This window comes from Acomys minous, assembly GCF_964271855.1.
Source record: "Acomys minous genome assembly, chromosome: 2".
In the NCBI taxonomy this organism is placed as follows: Eukaryota; Metazoa; Chordata; class Mammalia; order Rodentia; family Muridae; genus Acomys; species Acomys minous.
This window is the reverse complement of record NC_140484.1, coordinates 56985544-57005223: the sequence shown is the minus strand read 5'-3', so window position 1 is coordinate 57005223 and position 19680 is coordinate 56985544. Positions and strand designations below refer to the sequence as shown.

The following is a 19680-nucleotide window of genomic DNA, read 5'->3' as shown; positions in this document are numbered from 1 at the left end:
GTATTAGCAAAATAGAGATATGGACATTGGTCTTTGTCTGGGGCTACTAGGGGCATATGCCAGAGCCTCAGATCTTGCACTGGCAGCACACAGGGGCACAGCAGCTGGACTGGCAGCAGCAGGGTTTGCAGCAGCTGGACTGATAGCAGCAGGGTTTGCAGCAGCTGGATTGACAGGAGAAAGACCCACAACCTGAAGAACAGCAGGGCTTGCAGCAGCTGGACTGACAGCAACAAGGCTTGCAGCTCCCACAGCAGCCATAGCCTCCCTTGCAGCCTCCAAAGCTGGAGCAGGAACAGGTGGGCACACAGCAGCACACAGGCTTGTGGCAGCTGGAGCCACAGCCCCCACAGCAGGAGCCACAGCCCCCACAGCAGGAGCCACAGTGTCCACAGCTGGAGCCACAGCCCCCACAGCTGGAGCCACACCCCCTACAGCTAGAGCCACAGCCTCCACAGCAGGAGCCACAGCCCCCACAGCTGGAGCCACAGCTCCCACAGCTGGAGCCACAGCTCCCACAGCTGGAGCCACAGCCTCTGGAACAGCCACAGCAGCTTATGGTTCTGGTATTTGGTTGGGGATTGAGTAAATCAGAGGAGCAGGTGTAGAGGCAAGATATGCAGGTGTGGAGCCTCCTGAGCCTGGAGCCTTTACATTCCTGCCCAGGTCAGGTGGGAGGCTGCCACACGGTCATTCCTGGTTTCTGTTTATGCCACCTTTTAAGAGAAAACTTTGAAGTATTTTAAAGAATTTTTAAACAAGCCCTATTCCTGAGGAACCTTTGGTCGTATTTTGCACTTTCCCCCATTTCCCCTGTTATCCTCTCTGTGAGGAGAGTTGTTTCCATTTCCCAGAGACCCAGAAGCAGATTCCAAGCCCTCTGAGGATCACCCTGTCATAATCCTGTAAATCCCTAAGCATTCTGCAGCTACAGCATGTGCAACAGGAGGCAGGAGCCCCAGTGGGGTGCATGTAGGCAGGAGGCGCAAAGGGAGACAGCAGGTGTTCACGCCATCAATCCTGGATAGACACCTGGTGGCTCAGCCTCCGTGCTGGCTGGGTGCTGGCAGGTGGGGCCCACCATAATAGAGTGTCTGTTTTCCTGACGGCCCCGTGATGGTGTCACTTTTGGTTAGAGCCTTCATATACCGCCTTCTACTGTCCACTGTGCAGCCACGTGTTTCCTCGAGGGCTCAGTCTGTGGTCAAGGGTACAGATCTGTGCGCTGGCTTCTGTGTAGGCTGACGTATTGTGTTCACTAGGCCTGCAGCCTCTATAGTCCAGAGGTAAAGTCCGGGAGCAGCCTCTCTCTCTCTCTCAATCCAACAGTCTTTATTGGAGGGCCCCATGGAGTTCCTACCTAGGACCAGGACCATGCTTCTAAGACCGTTGCCCATAATTCTGGCCACACCCACCCTACCCTTGGTGACCAAGATCCTACCTTTGGCCTCCACTGGCCTAGTTCCTGTCATTCCCCATCACAATAGTCAGATCTACGGGAGAGAGTGAGCCCATAGCTGTTGAGGATGCTATACCCTCCCTCATCTGTCAGTTCTTTGCACTCTGACTGGCTGTGGAGGCAAGTCTTACAGAGCAGATCTGCCAGTGCTTTAGTCTCCTTCCTGGGCAGAGTGACAAATGGGACTGTTGTTCCCTTCAGGACAGGACACATCCACAGGCATAAGATGATTGACCCCCATCCAATTTTGCAGTTCTCCTTGGCTACCCCCAAGGCTTTTTGATGCATCACACACACTTTCTGGATGCTTGCCAGTGACCACCGGGAATCCCAGTCCGTTCCTTTGAATGCTGCTGAAGCTCCTCCTGGGCCCACCTTATACTCAGTAGGACTTGAGCTGTGGGCCTAGAAGCCAGAAAGAAAGAGTGAGCACAGCAACGGGGCGGTAGTGGAGGAGGGGTGGCCATGGAGAACAGGTGGGGGAAGGGCAGGACTCTGTCTAACCCTGCCCAGGTTTCCCATGGGGATCTGGTCTCAGCTTTAACAGCAGAGCCCCTGAAAAGTCTGGCTGCATGTGAGATGCACTCAGCTGCCTGCAGGATTAGACTTCCTGTTTGGCTTTCTGAACTATCGCCTGTGTAACAGCAGGGTGTATTTAAAATTTTTAGATTTTGAGCCTGGCGGTGGTGAACACATGCCTTTAATCCCAGCCCTCTGGGAGGCAGAGGCAGGTGGATCTCTATGAGTTCGAGGCCAACCTGGTCTACGAAGTAAGTCCAGGACAGCCAGGACTACACATAGAAACCATCTTGAAAAAATAAAAAAATAATAAAAAGCTAAAAAATTACACAACTCACTGAGTCCAATAAGTGCTGCTAATCCGTGAGCGGGTGTGGGGCAATCTGTTAGAGGATGGGCAGCCTACCTGTCCCCGTAAAGTAGAATGACTCTCCTCTCAGTAGCCATCAATTTCCAGTAGGGGTGTGGCCTCCTGAGGCCCTCTTGTACCCGTGCTGGAATTTTGGCTGTGTTGATGTGTACAGCTGCTATGAGTTCCTGAGGATGAGAGGAGTATGCTAGCCGCACCATGCCCAGAACACAGCACTCCCCAGCACTCAGCCCCACTCACCAGCTCTTACATTTGTTCCCTCTCTTCTCTCTGACCTTCCCTGACCTTCCCTGGGGGAGAGAGAACTAATACAAAGATCCCATTTCCAGTCACTTATTCTCAGCATTTTGACCAGTTAGACTCTAGGCATAGAGATCAACTGAGTTCCCTATGCTTGTCGGCCTGTACATCTGTACATCTCTCTCTTTCTTCCACTTAGGTGAGACTTGGCAGCCCTTGGTTATGTGGGCCAGGCAGCTCTTGAACTCCTTACATTTTCCCATTGCAGATGTCATAACCATTCAAAGAGTGTCCTTGTGCAGACGACCCAGAACGGAGAAATCCAAGCCCAAGTTCATCGTCTTCGCTCCCAAATTCTCCTCCTGACAATCTAGAAGCTGTCAGCCCCTTACTGTCCCAAAGTGACAAAGGCTTGTTTACCTGGAGGGACAGATTGTTCCCTGATATTTATTGCTAGGACTTGGATGTGGTTTGGGAGGCAAAACTCATGAACTCATAAAGATCACCAATACTGGGCTTCTTTATAGCTCTTTTAAAAAGACATTTACTTTTTAAGTTATTTTTAATTACATATAAGTATGTGCATATGTGTATGCGTATGTGCCGGAAGTGCAGGTGCCTGAGGTGGCCAGAGTTAGATCATCGGGGACTGGAGTTTTACAGGCTGCTACAAGGCACCCAGTGAAGGTGCTGGGAACCAAATGTGGGGTCTCCGTAAGAGCAGTAAGAGGTCTTAGCCTCTCTCCTGCCCCTCTCTGTACTTTTTAACTTCTCAGAAATGTCTTCACTGAGCTCAGCAGCTTTTACAGTTCCTACCCTGCCTGGATTTCTACCGCAGAGGTTTCTGCTCCTGGGAGCACTGAGTCTCTGGCTCTTCCTGTGTATCCAATTTGATAGCAGCATTTCTCCCTGCCCCTGCCCCTCAGTCCTAATACGAGTCTGAGAAGAATGACTGGTTGTCGGTTTTCCTTTCCTTGCTGTGAGTTTGGGATGCTGACGTCCAAGAATCTCATGCTGGACCTCAAAGCTAACCCTCTGAAGGCCTCTCCAGTCCTGAGCAGAGCAAGCCTCCTCTGGAGCTTGATAAATGCTTTTGGGACAGACGAGTAAGGCCTGTGAATATAGTACTACCAAGTTCTGGATGTCAGTGAAAGTCTTTGGACCAAACCCTCAAAGACCCACTTCGCCAGTGGCATACTTCTTTCAGCAAGGTCACACCTCTTAATCCTCCCCAAACAGTGCCACCAAACAGGGACCAAACTGTCAAACATCTTAGCCCACAGGGAACAGCTTCCTTCAAACTGCTGTAGGATTTCCCCAAATTTCATTCTCCAATTTCTTCCTGATGTGACACAATTTAATATTTGTGTCCCCTATTCTCTCAGCAAAATAGGTGACTTCAGACCCACTTCTATTTTCTTTTTCTTTCTTTCTTTCTTTCTTTCTTTCTTTCTTTCTTTCTTCCAAGACAGAGTTTCTCTGTAGCCTTGGCTGTCCTGAACTCATTTTACAGACTAGGCTGGCTTCGAACTCACAGCGATCCGCCTGCCTCTGCCTCCCGAGTGCTGGGATTAAAGGCATGTGCCACCAGGCCCAGCTCAGACCACTTGTTCACATCCCTCGTCTGACCCTCATTATGGTACGTATATGGGCACACAGACCAATTAGACTACATCTTCAACATGGTCTGATGCCAAGGACTTTTTCCACCAATAGGCTTACCCTCAGTGGGGAAAACCAGCCACCCCTGAATCCTAGTCTGATGCCCTTTACACTAGGAGCCATGACTCATCCATACATCTGCCCACTGTGCATGCATCACACATTAGCACAACACATGAATGATGGCAGCTGGGCATGCATGCCATCGACCTATTAGGAAAGGGGATCTGGGGAAGACAATCACTTTAACAGTGAGATAGAACACTCTGAGACTGAGGCTGGTGGGGAGAAGATTTATTTAGTAGATCTTGGATACATTTCAGATTTTCACAGACTCGTCTTGATGCTGGCAAGGCCTACCAGACACGCCAGGGGATGTGGGAAAGGGAGGTTAAAGAATATGGGGGATGAACTTACAACCTGAACCTGTAAGGGAAGCATCATGGTCGTGACTTGTTCCTTCCTATCAAGGGCTAGAGAAAACGCCTGAGAACTACAGTCACTCAGCTTTCAAAGAGTGTCGGCATCAGAGGTTAAGGAATAGGTTCAGTTACTTCTTAGAAACTCTCAGATCTTACATTGGCAGCACACAGGGGCACAGCAGTTGGATTGACAGCAGCAGGGCTTGCAGCAGCTGGACTGACAGGATCAGGGTTTGCAGCAGCTGGACTGACAGCAGCAGGGCTTGCAGCAGCTAGACTAACAACAGCAGGGTTTGCAGCAGCTGGACTGACAGCAGCAGGGCTTGCAGCAGCTGGACTGACAGCAGCAGGGCTTACAGCAGCTGGACTGACAGCAGCAGGGCTTGCAACAGCTGGACTGACAGCAGCAGGGCTTGCAGCAGCTGGACTGACAACAGCAGGGTTTGCAACAGCTGGACTGACAGCAGCAGGGCTTGCAGCAGCTGGACTGACAGCAGCAGGGCTTGCAGCAGCTGGATTGACAGCAGCCCCCACAGGAGCCACAGCCCCCACAGGAACCACAGCCTCCACAGGAACCACAGCCTCCCTTGCAGCCTCCACAGGAACCACAGCCCCCACAGGAACCACAGCCTCCCTTGCAGCCTCCACAGGAACCACAGCCCCCACAGGAACCACAGCCTCCCTTGCAGCCTCCACAGGAGCCACAGCCTCCCTTGCAGCCCCCACAGGAGCCACAGCCTCCCTTGCAGCCTCCACAGGAGCCACAGCCTCCCTTGCAGCCTCCACAGGAGCCACAGCCTCCCTTGCAGCCTCCACAGGAGCCACAGCCTCCCTTGCAGCCCCCACAGGAACCACAGCCTCCCTTGCAGCCCCCACAGGAACCACAGCCTCCCTTGCAGCCCCCACAGGAGCCACAGCCTCCCTTGCAGCCTCCACAAGAGCCACAGCCTCCACAGGAACCACAGCCTCCCTTGCAGCCTCCACAGGAGCCACAGCCTCCCTTGCAGCCTCCACAGGAGCCACAGCCTCCCTTGCAGCCTCCACAGCTGGAGCAGGAACAGGTGGGCACACAGCAGCACACAGGCACACAGCAGCACACAGGCTTGCAGCAGCAGTAGGAGCCACAGCCCCCACAGCTGGAGCCACAGCCTCCTGAACAGCCACAGCAGCTCATGGTTCTGGTGCTGGGTTGAGGATGGAGCAGGTCAGAGGAGCAGATGGAGAGGGAAGATGTGCAGGTGTGGAGCCTCCTGAGCCTAGAGCCTTTATATCCCTGCCCAGGTCAGGTTTGAGATTGTACATGGTCACTTCCTGGTTCCTGTTTGTGCCATTTCCTGTAGGAAAATTGTGTTTGTTTTCCTTCCAAGTTGCTCTACGTTGTCAGTATTCATGGAATTTCCTGGAAATTAGCCTCCAAAATGGGATCTCATGTGGTTTCATTTCTGGGACGTGAAGTTGAGGTATGATTTAGGTTTTCTCAGGCTTCCTTTAGCAGAGAGCAACCCTGGACCCCCCTGCTGCCATCTCATAGAGATGGTGCCTGGGCTATGAGCGCCCACCATCCACTTCTGATGGGGGCAGGACCTCCACTTGGATCCTGACAGACTGTCTCATCTCATGATGGAACGCTGTTGTCCTTTTACTCCAAGCTTGAACGTCCCTCCCAGGTGGAGGACCTGAACACTGCCCTGACCACCCAGACACATGCTTCTGTGTGCGTCCCCTGCTGGCCTAGTCCTTGTCATTCTCCTGCCACTCTTTCCACAGTAAGCATATGTAGAGGGACATGCCCGTTCTACTTCTGAGACCCGTGCAGCTAGAGGGCATAGGGTGGCCATGATCTATTGGTGGCAAATGAGTGTCTTGGGGATTTGTGTAAACAAATGACCATACACTGGGCTTATGGGGGGGAAAAGCCAGAGTTATATTTTTCCCCAACCCTGGAGGCCAGATGTGAGAGGTCGAGGTGTGGATAATGCTACAATTCCTCTTCTAGTCTTTTCTGGGTTCTGGTGGTTCCAGGCTTCCCTTGGGATCCCTTGTGTCTTAGTGAGGGTTTTCTATTGCTGTAAAGAGACACCATGGCCACAACAACTCTTACAAAGGAAAACATTTAATTGGGACTGGATTACAGTTCAGAGGTTTACTCCATCATCGTCATCGAGGGAATCATGGCAGCGTGTGGGCAGACATGGTTCTGGAGAAGGAGATGATCGTTCTGCGTCTTGATCCATAGGCAGCAGCAGGAGACTGTCTCACGTTGGCCAGACTTGAGCACATATGAGACCTCAAAGCCTGCCTCTGCCAAGACAAACTTTCTCCAATGAGACCCGTGCCCACTCCAACAAGGCTACACCCCCTTATAGTGCCAGTCCCTATGGGCCAAGCATTCAAACACACAAGTCTGTGGGGGCCGTTCCTGTTCAGACCACAATACCTGGGCTATGGCTGGATCCCTCCAAGCCCTGTGTATGTCTTCACCTGATGTTCTCTGCATCTTGTCACCTAGGGCTCTGTGGTCTTTGGACCACGTCAATCTTGTCACCACTACAAACATCTTATTTCTAGCATGATCCCTGCTGTGTAGCTGTCCTGGCTAGTTTTATGTCAGTTGAGAAAATGCCTTCTGAAGATCCAGTGGTATGGCACTATCTTAATTAGTAATGTATGTGGGAGGGTCCAGCCCATTGTGGGTGGAGCCATGCCTGGGAAGGTGGTCCTGGGTTCTATAAGAAAGCAGGCTGAGCAAGCCATGATGAATAAGGCAATAAGCACAACCCCTCCATGGCCTCTCCATCAGTTCTTGTGTCCAGGTTCCAGCTGTGCTGAGTTCCTATCCTGACTTCCTTCAGTGATAGACTGTGATGTGGAAGGGTAAGCCAAATAAGGCCTTTCCTCCCTAACTTGCTTTTGGTCATGCCGTTTCATCATGGCAATAGTCACCCTAACTAGGAAGGTACCTATGTCTTCTGAATTGAAACACTCCCTCCTGGAGGGAGGGAGGAAGAAGACACAGTAAGCTCATGAAGTTAGCATTCACCCAGCCCTTCCCTAAGGCCATATACACAATAAAAATGACTGAGGAGAGGCCAAGCTGCCTGCAAATTGTATAGGAGGCTCCAGGGATCCAGCTCTCCTGAATAGTAGTCACCCATGCTTGGGTGGGCTTTTCAGTGACACGGCTGCCTTTTGAGTCACACCTATTCCTGTTGCTCTTCACCTACTCTCCTGTAAGGAACGTCAGTAAACCCTCTTGTGCACTAGGCTAGAACGGAGTGGAAGCCATTCTTTGGTGTCTTATTTGGGTTGAATGAATGCTTCCTCATATCTCCCTTGGGAAAATCACACAGCACAATCGAGATCTGAACAGACAGAGACCAACAGAACCAAACATGAATTATAGAGGGGGTGGTTCCTAGGACAGGTGCTGAGACACACCTTTGTGAGGATCTCTATGTTACCTTTTCCTCACTTGGCCTGAGACGGTGTGCCTCCTAGCAATAGTGCTGGTTGTATGCCCCCATGTGAAGGGCAATGGGTCATGCAGCCACAGCCAAGCCACCCGAGAAAGGAACAGAGGAACAAATCCACACGGTCCTCTTGGGGACAAAGGCTGCACAGCCTGACAAATGGTTAAAAGATCCATGCCTAGTGAACTGGCTTCTAGAGGCATTAGACACACTTGATTATCACCCACTGAGGTCCCCATGAATATCAAGGACTGGGTGACCATAGAGGAAAGACGGATGTTACTGAGAGAACTGGGCACGAGTGAGGTGCATGCAACTCCTAATTCACTGGGCCAGAAGCAACTGTGTTCATAGGAGAGTTTAGCACGAGGCTGGTTTAGCAGGACCTCGGGACTGATAGGGGATTTAGTGGCTGTGCTGAGCCCCATGGTGGGGCGTGTTCTTTGTGAAGTAGGAGAATCTCTGTTGGATTTGAATCACTTAAAACCAATGTGTAAATCAGGCTCAAAGATGCTGAAGCAATAAAGAAGGAATGAGAGAACTGAGGAGAAGACCATGGACCCCAGAAGCAATGCATCGCTGGGCCTGCTGGTGCTGTGGCTGTCTGGCCTCTCACATCATAAAATAATGCCCCCCCCCTTTCTGTACTTGGTTCTTTAGGCATCACTAGGTCTACTTGACATTCAAAGAAGAACCTAGAACAACTGCCTTCACTAGGTAGCATAATGGATTTGGTGGCACGGGTGGCTAGCATCACAATAAAGAACACATTTATAGGGAAGATAGTCTTGGTTTATGCAAATAATCTGCATTCCTTTAGACTTTGCCTAGCTCTGCCATAGCCATTGCTGTGGCGTGTCCCTTAATTTAAATTTAACTTCATTGAACTATTTTTAAAGGTTTATTCTTACTTAAGGTTTAGTTTGTAACTATGTGCATATGTGTGCACCTGCACGTGCGTGTGAATGCAGTGCATTTGGATTACAGAGAGGGGTTGTTGATCTTTTGCAGCTGAAGTCTATTATTATTATTATTATTATTATTATTATTATTATTATTATTATTATTATTATTATTTATTTGTCCATGTGTACATGAGTGTAGTTGCCCAGAGATTCCAGAACAGGGCATCAGATCTCCTGAGCTAGAGTTGCAGGTGGTTTTGAGCCTCCTGACATGGGTGCTGGGAACTGAACTTGGGTTCTCTGCAAGAGCAGCATGCGCTCTTAAGTACCAAGCCATCTCTCCACCCACGGTGTTCCAAAGACAAGTCTGCATTTTCCTTCTTTCTGATACACTTTGGTTGAACCTAGAAGTGCCGCCCTCCTATTCTGTTTTCTGAAAAGCTTTAGGAATTATTGGTGAAATCAGTAAAACCCTGCCACGTGCTGGGGAAAGTTTTTACTTAGAAATACAATTTCAGGGGCTGGTGAGACGGCCCAGAGGTTAAGAGCATTGGCTGTTCTTCCAAAGGTTCTGAGTTCAATTCCCAGCAAACTACATGGTGACTCACAGCCATCTATAATGAAATCTGGTGCCCTCTTCTGGCCTGCAGGTACATATGCAGGCAGAGCACTGGATAAATAATAAATAAATAAATCTTGTAGAAGAAGGAGGAGGAGGAGGAGGAGGAGAAGAAGAAGAAGAAATTCAATTTCAGCTGGGCAGTGGTGGTGCACACCTTTAATTCCAGCACTTGGGAAGCAAAGGCAACAGATCTTGTAAGTTCGAGGCTGGCCTGGTCTACAGAATGAATTCCAGAACATCCAGCCTACACAGAGAAACCTTGTCTCAATAAACAAAACAGACAAACGAACAAACAAATCCAATGTCTGCCTGAATGCTGCTATGCATCCTGCCATGATGGTAATGGACTAAACCTCTGAAACTGTAAGTCCCAATTAAATGTTTTCCTTTGCAAAAAGTCACCTTGATAGTGGTGTCTCTTCACAGCAATAAAACCCTAAGACAGATGGTGACCAGGATTCTCTTTCTGTAGCCTGCAGAGTATCTTCTCACACCAAAGAGACCAGAAGGCACCAGCTCAATCTCTCCATGTGGAGTGACCTGTGTAGATGTTGTCCTCAGCAACAGGGCCCCACTGTCAGTTTTCAGAGAACAACTTTCTGTCTTAGCATCAGCCTGGGCTGTTTTTGGATATCCATAGGACCCTCTCAACCCAAAAGTCAACTGAATGCAACCAAGTCCCATCAATGGAAGCCTTGCCTGGCTACAAAAGATCTCACTAGGGATCTCATTGTTCCCACTGTACACAGTTTCCACATGCCCCAGTACCGCCCAGTTCCAGCTGTCTCTGCCCACAGTCTCTCCCTCCATCCCATCCCCCACCTGATCTCTCCTACTCCTGTCCCTATTCACCCTCAGGGGTTCATTTGCAAAATGTATTCTATTTCCCCTCCCCAGGGAGGTCCACACATCGCCCTCCCCTTCGGAGCCCTCCTCTTTGCCTAATCTCTCTGTGTCTTTGCATTGTAGCTTTCTTATCATTTACTTAACAGCTAATATCCTCTTATATGTAAATACATACCATATTTGTTTTCTGGGTCTGGGTTATATCTCACTCAGGATGAGGGTTTTTTTTTTTTCAGTTTTATTTATATGCCTGCAAATTTCATGATGTCATTTAAAAACTTTTTATTGATTCTTTGTGAGGATAACATGTACCCCAACCCCATCCATCTTCCCACCCTTCCATATCTGCTCTCTGCCTTTGCAACCTCTCCCCAAAACAAAACAAAGCAAAACAAAACAAAAATAACAACAACAACCTCCCCCAAACACCCAAAAACCATCTCACTGTGAAAGCTGTGGCATGTCACTGTGTGTCACCAAACAGCTTTACTTGCAAATGTTCATTGTAGTGAGTCATTGGTGTGGTTTGAGGTAATGGCTTCAATACCATCACTGCTCAGTACTATCAGTATTCAGTATTATCAATACTACCAGTTCCAGTTGCCTCTGGCCACACTCTCTCCCTCCATCACACCCCCACTATCCATAGAAAGAAGTGGGTTGCAGTCAACAAAGCTGGAAGGAGTTGGCAACATGAAGAGCATTTTTACATCAGACATGGAGACGCCAAGTTTGGAGTTGTCCGGCTGGTTTCAGGTCTTGATGTGGTCCAGTATTTCCTCACTGTGCTATCTTCCCTACATTTTGGAATGGTAATATATAACCCAGAATGTATCATCAATAATGTACATTCATAGTGTACAATGTATATTGATAGATATTCAATACTATCAATAGACTATCAATACTAGTTCCTCACCGGGACTCCTCTTAGATAGTCTGTTGTTGCCCTGTGTCATGGAGCTCTTGCAGCTTTGGATCTGTAGGACCGGCCCCCCTAATGTGCTCCAGCAGTTTATAGATGAGGTAGATGGTGAGGTGGGCCAGCTCAAAGCCCTGGATCTAAGCCTGGGTGGTGGTGACTGTGTTGCTCAGCCTGCCATGACCCTCTCTCCTGTGCCACCAGAGCCAGCTCCCTTGCTTTGCCCAGGTGAGCGGTGAGGCTCACTCTGTTGTTTGTGAAGACTCTATCTCTCCCAAGCTCAAGCCATTTGTTCCAGTTCTCAAACACTGCCTAGCTAGGGGCTGGGCAAGTTCTCCCTCTCTCACACCCTCAGGGCCAGCTCTCCCAAGCTGCCCAGGCAAGGGGTGAGACAGGCTCTCCTCCTGAAGCAGGCATGAGGAGCTTGGGGGGTGGGGTGGGGGGGATGTGCTTTTATTGTACAAGATTATTTTAGCTACCCTGGGTTTTTCATTTTTCCATATGAAGTTGAGAATTGTCTTTTCAAAATTTGTAAAGAATTGTATAGGAATTTTGATGAGGATTTCACTAAATTTGTAGATTGATTTTAGTAAGATGACTATTTTTACTATGTTAATTCTACCAAACCATGAGCATGGGAGATCTTTCCATCTTCTGATATCTTCTTTGATTACTTTCTTAAAAGACTTGATGTTTTTGTCAGACAAGTTTTTCACTTGCTTGGTTAGAGTTACCCCCAAGATATTTTATATTATTTGAGGCTATTGTGAAGGGTGTTATTTCCTTGATTTCTTTCTCAGTCTGTTTGTCATTTGTATGCAGCAGGGCTACTGTTTTTCTTTTCTAGCTAATCTTGTACACAGACACTGTGTACAATCACTGGCAATTGATATCTTTCAATAGCAATGGCATCATCCTACCAGTTAAAAGACACAGATTAATAGGATGGATGTAAAAACAGGATCTAGCTGGGTGTGGTGGCACACACCTTTAATCCCAGCACTCAGGAGGCAGAGGTAGACAGATCACTATGAGTCTGAGGCCAGCCAGGTCTACAAAGTGAGTCCAGGACAGCCAAGGCTACACAGAGAAACCCTGTCTCAAAAACCCCCCAAAATAAAAAATAAATAAAAATAGCATCCATCCTTTCTATCCTTAGCTGTATCCAAGAAATACACCTCAACATCAAGGATAGACATTACCTCAGGGTAAAGAGGTGGGAAAAGATATTTAAAGCAAATAGACCTAAAAAGGAAGTTGATGTTGCCATTTTCAAATCTAACAAAATAGATTTCAAACCAAAATAAATCAAAAGTGGTGAGAAAGATGCTACATATTCATCAAAGGAAAAATCCACCACAGTGACATCTCAATTCTTAATATCTATGCCCCAAATGTAAAGGCATCCACTTTTATAAAAGAAACTTTATTACAGCTTAAATCACACATTGATCCTCACACACTGACAATGGGATGCTTCAATATTTATTTCACTCTCATCAATAGACATGTCAGCCATAAAAAAATTAAACAAATAGATACTAGAACTAGCTGATGTTATAAACCAAAGAAATAGCGGGGCGTGGTAGTGCACGCCTTTAATCCCAGCACTTGGGAGGCGGAGGCAGAGGCAGGTGGATCGCTGTGAGTTCAAGGCCAGCCTGGTCTACAAACAAGTCTAGGACAGCCGAGGCTACACAGAGAAATCTTGTCTCAAAAAACCTCCCAAAAATAAAATAAAATAAACCGAAGAAGCTGACATATTTACAGAACATTTCACCCAAACACAAAAGAATATACCTTTTTCTCATCACCTCACAGAACTTTCTCAAAAGTTATCCACACATTCAGACACAAGGTAGGTATCGACAGGTTAAAAAACAAAAACAAAAACCCAACTTCCTGAATCCTGTTAGACCACCATGGAGTGAAGCTGCATATCAACAGCAGAAACAACAGAAAGCCCGGAAACTCATAGAAACTGGGAAACTCTCTACTGAATGACAACTGGGTCAAGACAGAAATAAAGAAATCAAAGACTTTCTAGAACTAATTGTAAATGAATGTACAACACACCCAAACTTATGGGACACAATGAACGTGGTGCTGAGATGAGTTTACAGTACTAAGTGCCTACCTAAAAATTGGAACGATCTCATACTAGCAACTGAACGGCACACCTGAAAGCTCTAGAACAAAACAAAGTGAGTACACCTAGAAGGAGTAGATGGCAAGAAAGTATCAAACTGAGTGCTGAAATCAATAAACTAGAAACAAACAACAACAAAACAGTACAAAGAATCAATGAAACAAAGAGTTAGTTCTCTGATAAAATCAACAAGATAGACAAATCCTTATCCAAACTAACTAAAAGATGGAGAGAGAATATCCGATTAATAAAATCTAAATGAAAAGAGGGGCACAACAAATGAAAAAGGGGGCGGCGGAAGAGATGCACTGGCTGCTCTTTCAGAGGACCCAGGTTCAATCCCCAGCACCCACATGGCAGCTCATAGTTGTCTGTAATTCCAGTTGTAGGGAATTTAACACCCTCACACCAATGTACATAGAATAAAATTATATAAAATTTATTTTAAAAAAAACAAATGAAAAGGGGAACATAACAACAGATACCGAAGACATCCAGAGAATTATAAAAACATACTTTAAAAACTTGTACTCGAAAACAAACAAACAAACAAAAAATTGTTGAAAGCCAGGCATGATGACACACCCGAGTTTAATCCAGCACTCTGGAGGAAGAGGCAGCCATATCTCTTAGTGCAAGGCCAGCCTGCTCTCCATGGTGAATTCCAGGACAGTTAAGGCTGTGACACAGAGAAACCCTGTCCCAATAAAAAAAAACAAGCAAACAAACAAACAAACAAACAAAAAACTGTACTCTGCAAAATTGAAAAATGTAAAAAAAAGATAATTTTTTGATAGTGTCACTTACCAAAGCTAAATCAAGATCAGATAAATAATTTAAATAAACCTATAACCACTAGTGAAATAGATTCAGTCATTAAAGGTATCCCAACCAAACAACAACAACAACAACAAAAACCAGGGCCAGACAGAATTCTACCATACTTTCAAAAGGGAAATTATTCTACAGAATAGAAACAGAAGAAACATTGTTCAATTCATTTTATGAGCCCATAGTTACCGTGATACTCAAACAACATAAAGACTCAACAAAGAAAGAGAATTATAGACCAATTTCCCCCCCCCATTAACATAGGTATAAAATTACTCAATAAAATACTTGCAAATTGAATCCAAGAACACATCAAAAAGATCACCCACCATGATCAAGTGGGCTTCATCGTAGAGATGCAGGGATGGCTCAACATTGGAAAATCAGTAAATCTAATGCACTATAAAAATAAACTGAAATTTAAAAAAAAAACCTTTTGATTGTCTCATTAGATGCCAAAAAAGCATTTGACAAAATCCAATATCCATTTGTGATAAAAGTACCAGAGAGATCAGGTATACAGGAGACACCCCTAAACATAATAAAGGCATTATACAGCAAGCCTTTCTTCTTGATCACTCTTGTTAGGACTTGGTCAGTTTTACTGATCAATTCAATGGACTGCCCTTATTTCTTTGGTGGCATCATCATGATCATGATCATCAGATGTGTTTGATTTCAGTTTCACTAGCTGTGACCCAGTATCTGTTATTGTTTTCTGTGTACTTTCTGCCTGCTTTTTTTTTTTTTCTTTAAAGGGAGAAACTTGGGCTACTTCATTCTTTCAACACATGCATTTTGGTGCTATGAGTTTTCTTTAAAACGTGCCTTCGCCTGCACTCCCTGGGTTGGTTTATTTGCATCCTTGTATCTTCTTGCCTTTCCCCAAAACCTCAACAGCCTCCCCAAGGCATACCCACATCTGCCCCATAGTGATCAGCCAACATGTCTGCTGTTGTTATCACTGAGTGTCCCCATTCTTACCCAGAGCTCTGTGCAATAGACATGACTAGAGCGCCCTGTGGCCTCAAATCTATTAAACAAGAAAAAAAAAAATGAGGGAACATTTGTATGAGTGGATAAGGGTAAGAATGCAAAGAGAGAACAGAGCTGGAGTGTAGGGACATGATAAATATTTCCTGATAGAAGAAACCACAAAAGAGCAAGATTTGCAAGTGAGAGAAATATTTATTTATTGATGCTGCAGGATTGATAGGGTCTTTAATCGCAAGCTTTAATCACAGTTCCTTAGGGGTGACTGATCAATGACCATAGGCACCTCAGATACAAGTGGGGGTGGGTGCAGGGGGATTAGATATCTACATTTGGAGCTTTATATCTTGCACTGGCAGCACACAGGGACACAGCAGCAGGGCCTGCAGCAGCTGGATTAACAGCAGCAGGGTTTACAGCAGCTGGATTAACAGCAGCAGGGCTTGCAGCAGCTACACTCACAGCAGCAGGGCTTGCAGCAGCTGGACTGACAGCAGCAGGGCTTGCAGCAGCTGGACTGACAGCAGCAGGGCTTGCAGCAGCTGGACTGACAGCAGCAGGGCTTACAGCAGCTGGACTGACAGCAGCAGGGCTTGCAGCAGCTTGACTGACAGCAGCAGGGATTACAGCAGCTGGACTGACAGCAGCAGGGCTTGCAGCAGCTGGACTGACAGCAGCAGGGCTTGCAGCAGCTGGACTGACAGCAGCAGGGTTTGCAGCAGCTGGACTGACAGCAGCTGGACTTGCAACCCCCACAGGAGCTGCAGCTTCCCTTACAGCCTCCACAGGAGCCACAGCCCCCACAGGAACCACAGCCTCCCTTGCAGCCCCCACAGGAGCCACAGCCTCCCTTGCAGCCTCCACAGGAGCCACAGCCTCCCTTACAGCCCCCACAGGAGCCACAGCCTCCCTTGCAGCCCCCACAGCTGGAGCATGAACAGGTGGGCACACAGCAGCACACAGGCTTGCAGCAGCACACAGGCTTGCAGCAGCAGGAGCCACAGCCCCCACAGCTGGAGCCACAGCCCCCACAGCTGGAGCCACAGCCTCCTGAACAGCCACAGCAGCTCATGGTTCTGGTGTTGGGTTGAGGATGGAGCAGGTCAGAGGAGCAGGTGGAGAGGGAAGATGTGCAGGTGTGGAGCCTCCTGAGCCTGGGGCCTTTATATCCCTGCCCAGGTCAGGTGTGAGGCTGCACAGGGTCACTTCCTGATTACTATTTGTTTTCCCCTAGTGCAGCCATATGTCGGTGTAATAAACAATGCTGTCCTTGTGATCCATTTCCTCCATATCAGTGGTTTATCCGTAGATCTTCAGGAGTTGGCTCCCCACGGTCTGGTGTTTGTGGGCACAGAAGAGCTTCACCCATCTCTGCCCAGGACCCTGCAGCCTGAGTGTCTCAGCATGGTGAATTTTTTGCTTGTTTATTTATGTCCACTCCTTTGTCTTGTAGAAACACTGGGCTCTGTTGGCTCTCCATTGAAATTGGACAAGATTAAGGTCATGTTCTAACCGACTCTCAGAGCAGAAAGTTCCAGTGTAAGTTATCTGACTCTTTGGACGCTTTCAGGCTCCTTGCTATTTCTTCTTTGGCTGGTCTGGCTTCAGGTCTCTCAGGGCCGCTGTTCTCAGCTGCTGCCCTCATCCAGCTGTTTTGTTTGTTTGTGTTTGCTGTTATTTTGGTCTTTGTTTAGCTTTTTATGGGGCAGTTCTCTTTTCTCTTCTCTTTTTCTACTCTCGCTCTCTGAAATGTCATAGCTTTCCTTCAGTCCACTGTGGGTTCTCGCAGCTCTCCAGCCCACGGTGTTCTGAGTCCTCTGTGGGTTCTCACAGATCTCTAGGCCACGGTGTTCTGAGGTGCCCTGGAGCCCAGCAGATGGTCACAGTCTCCCTCCCTCACTTGCTTCTCAAAGGCCCAGGGCCGGTTAGGAGCTACAGCCTCTGGGTCAGGCCCTTCCTCTGCTTTGTTACCTCATCTCCACACACTCGCTGGTGTCCCATGCATTCAGGAGGCCTTTGCCTACCTCTGCCCAAGCACTCCTTTTTGGCTTTCTTCACCCCAAAAGGAGTGACAGAAGGCATAGCTCTCTTTCCTGTGAAGGGCTCATTACCTTTTGGATGGAACTGATATCACTTGGATTTTTCTGTGTCTTTGACTCTGATGGATTTTTTTTTTTAATGCCTGTGCCTTTGTAGGCTTAAAAGAGTTAATACATATTGATTGTACAAAATAAGGAGCCTTTCCACGGTGTTTTTATAAGGCATGTGCTACGCCTTGATTATGGTCACCTTCTCTATTGCCCTGTTTGAAAAAAGTGTGTGTGTGTGTGTGTGTGTGTGTGTTGCATCCATGGATATGTTTGTATGCTCACGTTTGTGTGTGTAATTATAGGTGCTTGTGCCAAGGTGTTGTGTGAAGTCAGGGAACAGTTTCAGGCATTCACCTTTTACTTTGTTTTGAGACAGAGTCTCTTGTTTGCTGCTGTGTTACAGGGCTGGCTTTCCAATGAGCCTCTGTGGCAAATCCTCTGTTTCTGCCTCTCATATTGCTGTAGGAGAACTGAGACCATAGATATGCCCCATTGTGTATGACTTCACTTTCATGTGGTATTCTCCTTCAGGTTTCTTTCTATTACGTATGGAAACACAGAGACCAAAAAGCAAGTCGGGGAGGAAAAGGTTTATCTGGCTTTCACTTCCACGTCACTTCATCACCGAAGGAAGACAGGGCAGGAACTCAAGCAGGGCAGGAACCTGGAGGCAGGAGCTGATGCCGAGGCCATGGAAGAGTGCTGCTTACGGGCTTGCTCCCCATAGCTTGTTCAGCCTGCTTCCTGGTAGAACCCAGGACCACCAGCCCAGGGGTGACCTCATTCACAATGGGCTGGGCCTGCCGGCCATCAGTCGCCGGTTAAGAAAATTCTCTACTGGCTTGCCTACAGCACAGTCTTATAGAGGCATTTTTTTTTTCTCCAATTGAGGCTCCCTCCTCTCAGATGACTCTTGCTTGTATCTACATAAAACTAACCAGGACATGTTGGGGGATCTGAACTCAGGTCCTTCTGCCTGCACAGCAAGTACCTTGCTTTCTTTCCTTCCTTAAAAAAAAAATTAATTATTATAATTTATTCAGATTACATCCCAGTTGTTATCCCCTCACTTGTATCTTCCCATTCCCACCCTCCCTCCCTCTCCTACCCTATTCCCCTCCCCTAGACTTCTGACAAAAGAAGACCTCTTTCCTCACCACATGACCACAGCCTATCAGGTCTCATCCAGATAGCCTGCTTCCCCTTGCTTTGTGTGCCATCGCTGGGCCTCTCCACCAACGGGAAGTGGTCAAATCATGGGCACCAGAGATCATGTCAGAGGCAGTCCCTGCTCTCTCTACAACCATGGAAAATGAGCTGTCCATTGGCTAGATCTGAACAGGAGTCTAAGTTTATTGCATGCGTTGTCCTTGGTTGGTGCAACAGTTTGTGCAGTCACCCCTGGGACTAAATCTGTTGGCCTTGATGGTCACCTTGTGGGGCTCCTGAACCCACTGTGTCTTTCCATCCCCTCATTCTTCCATACCACTCTCACCTGGAGTCCAGCTATGAGTCCCAGCAACTGTCCCAATCCCCACTGGGTAGAGTCTCTCAGAGGACATCTATGTTGGGCTAATATCCACTTGTGAGTATATACCATGCATGCCTTTCTGGGTCTGCTTTACCTTAGTCAGGATAGTCATTTCTAGTTTCATCCATTTGCCTGCAAATTTCAAGATTTCTTGTTTTTAGTAGCTGAGTATCATTCCATTGTGTAAACGTACCACAGTTTCTTTATCCATTCTTTGGTTGAGGAACACGTATGTTGTTTCTAGATTCTGGCTATTAACATAGTTGAGCAAATATCCTTGTTGTATAGTGGAGCATCTTTCCGGTATATGCTCAGGAGTGGGATAGCTGTATCTTTAGGTAGCACTATTCCCAATTTTCTAAGAAAGTGCCAGATTGATTTCCAAAGTGGCTATAAAAGTTTGCACTCCCACCAGCAACGGAGGAGTGTTCCTCTTTCTTCACATCCTCACCAGCATGTGCTATCACTTGAGGTTTTTTTTTTTTTATCTTAGCCATTCTGATGGGTGTAAGATGGAATTTCAGTGTCATTTTGATTTGCATTTCCCAGATGACTAAGGATGTTGAGCATTTCTTACTTTCTTCTTCCTTTTCTTTTCTTTTTTGTTTTTTGAGACAAGGTTTCTTTGTGTAACAGCTCTAGCTGTCGT

General features: G+C 47.2%; 2 protein-coding genes across 2 annotated transcripts in view; both read right to left on the bottom strand.

Annotated features, from left to right (window-relative positions):
* Positions 1-19680, bottom strand: part of LOC311592926 (uncharacterized protein) — a 46406-nt gene continuing 26726 nt past the window's right edge. The window contains exons 2-3 of the mRNA XM_084773825.1: positions 5131-5668; positions 1-134 (exon numbers count right to left, since the gene is read on the bottom strand). Coding sequence (XP_084629951.1) covers positions 68-134; positions 5131-5668 — 605 coding nt within the window. The 3' untranslated portion in view covers positions 1-67. The remainder of the gene's footprint in view (positions 135-5130; positions 5669-19680) is intronic.
* LOC311592934 (uncharacterized protein) lies at positions 15586-16548 on the bottom strand. The gene has a single exon (XM_084773838.1). It carries the CDS (start codon positions 16480-16482, stop codon positions 15838-15840), a length of 645 nt encoding a protein of 214 aa, XP_084629964.1. The 5' UTR covers positions 16483-16548; the 3' UTR covers positions 15586-15837.

What these genes read in the sequence shown, in the direction of transcription:
- LOC311592934 (XM_084773838.1), bottom strand. Translation starts at nt 16,482, where the DNA reads ATGAGCTGCTGTGGCTGTTCAGGAGGCTGTGGCTCCAGCTGTGGGGGC.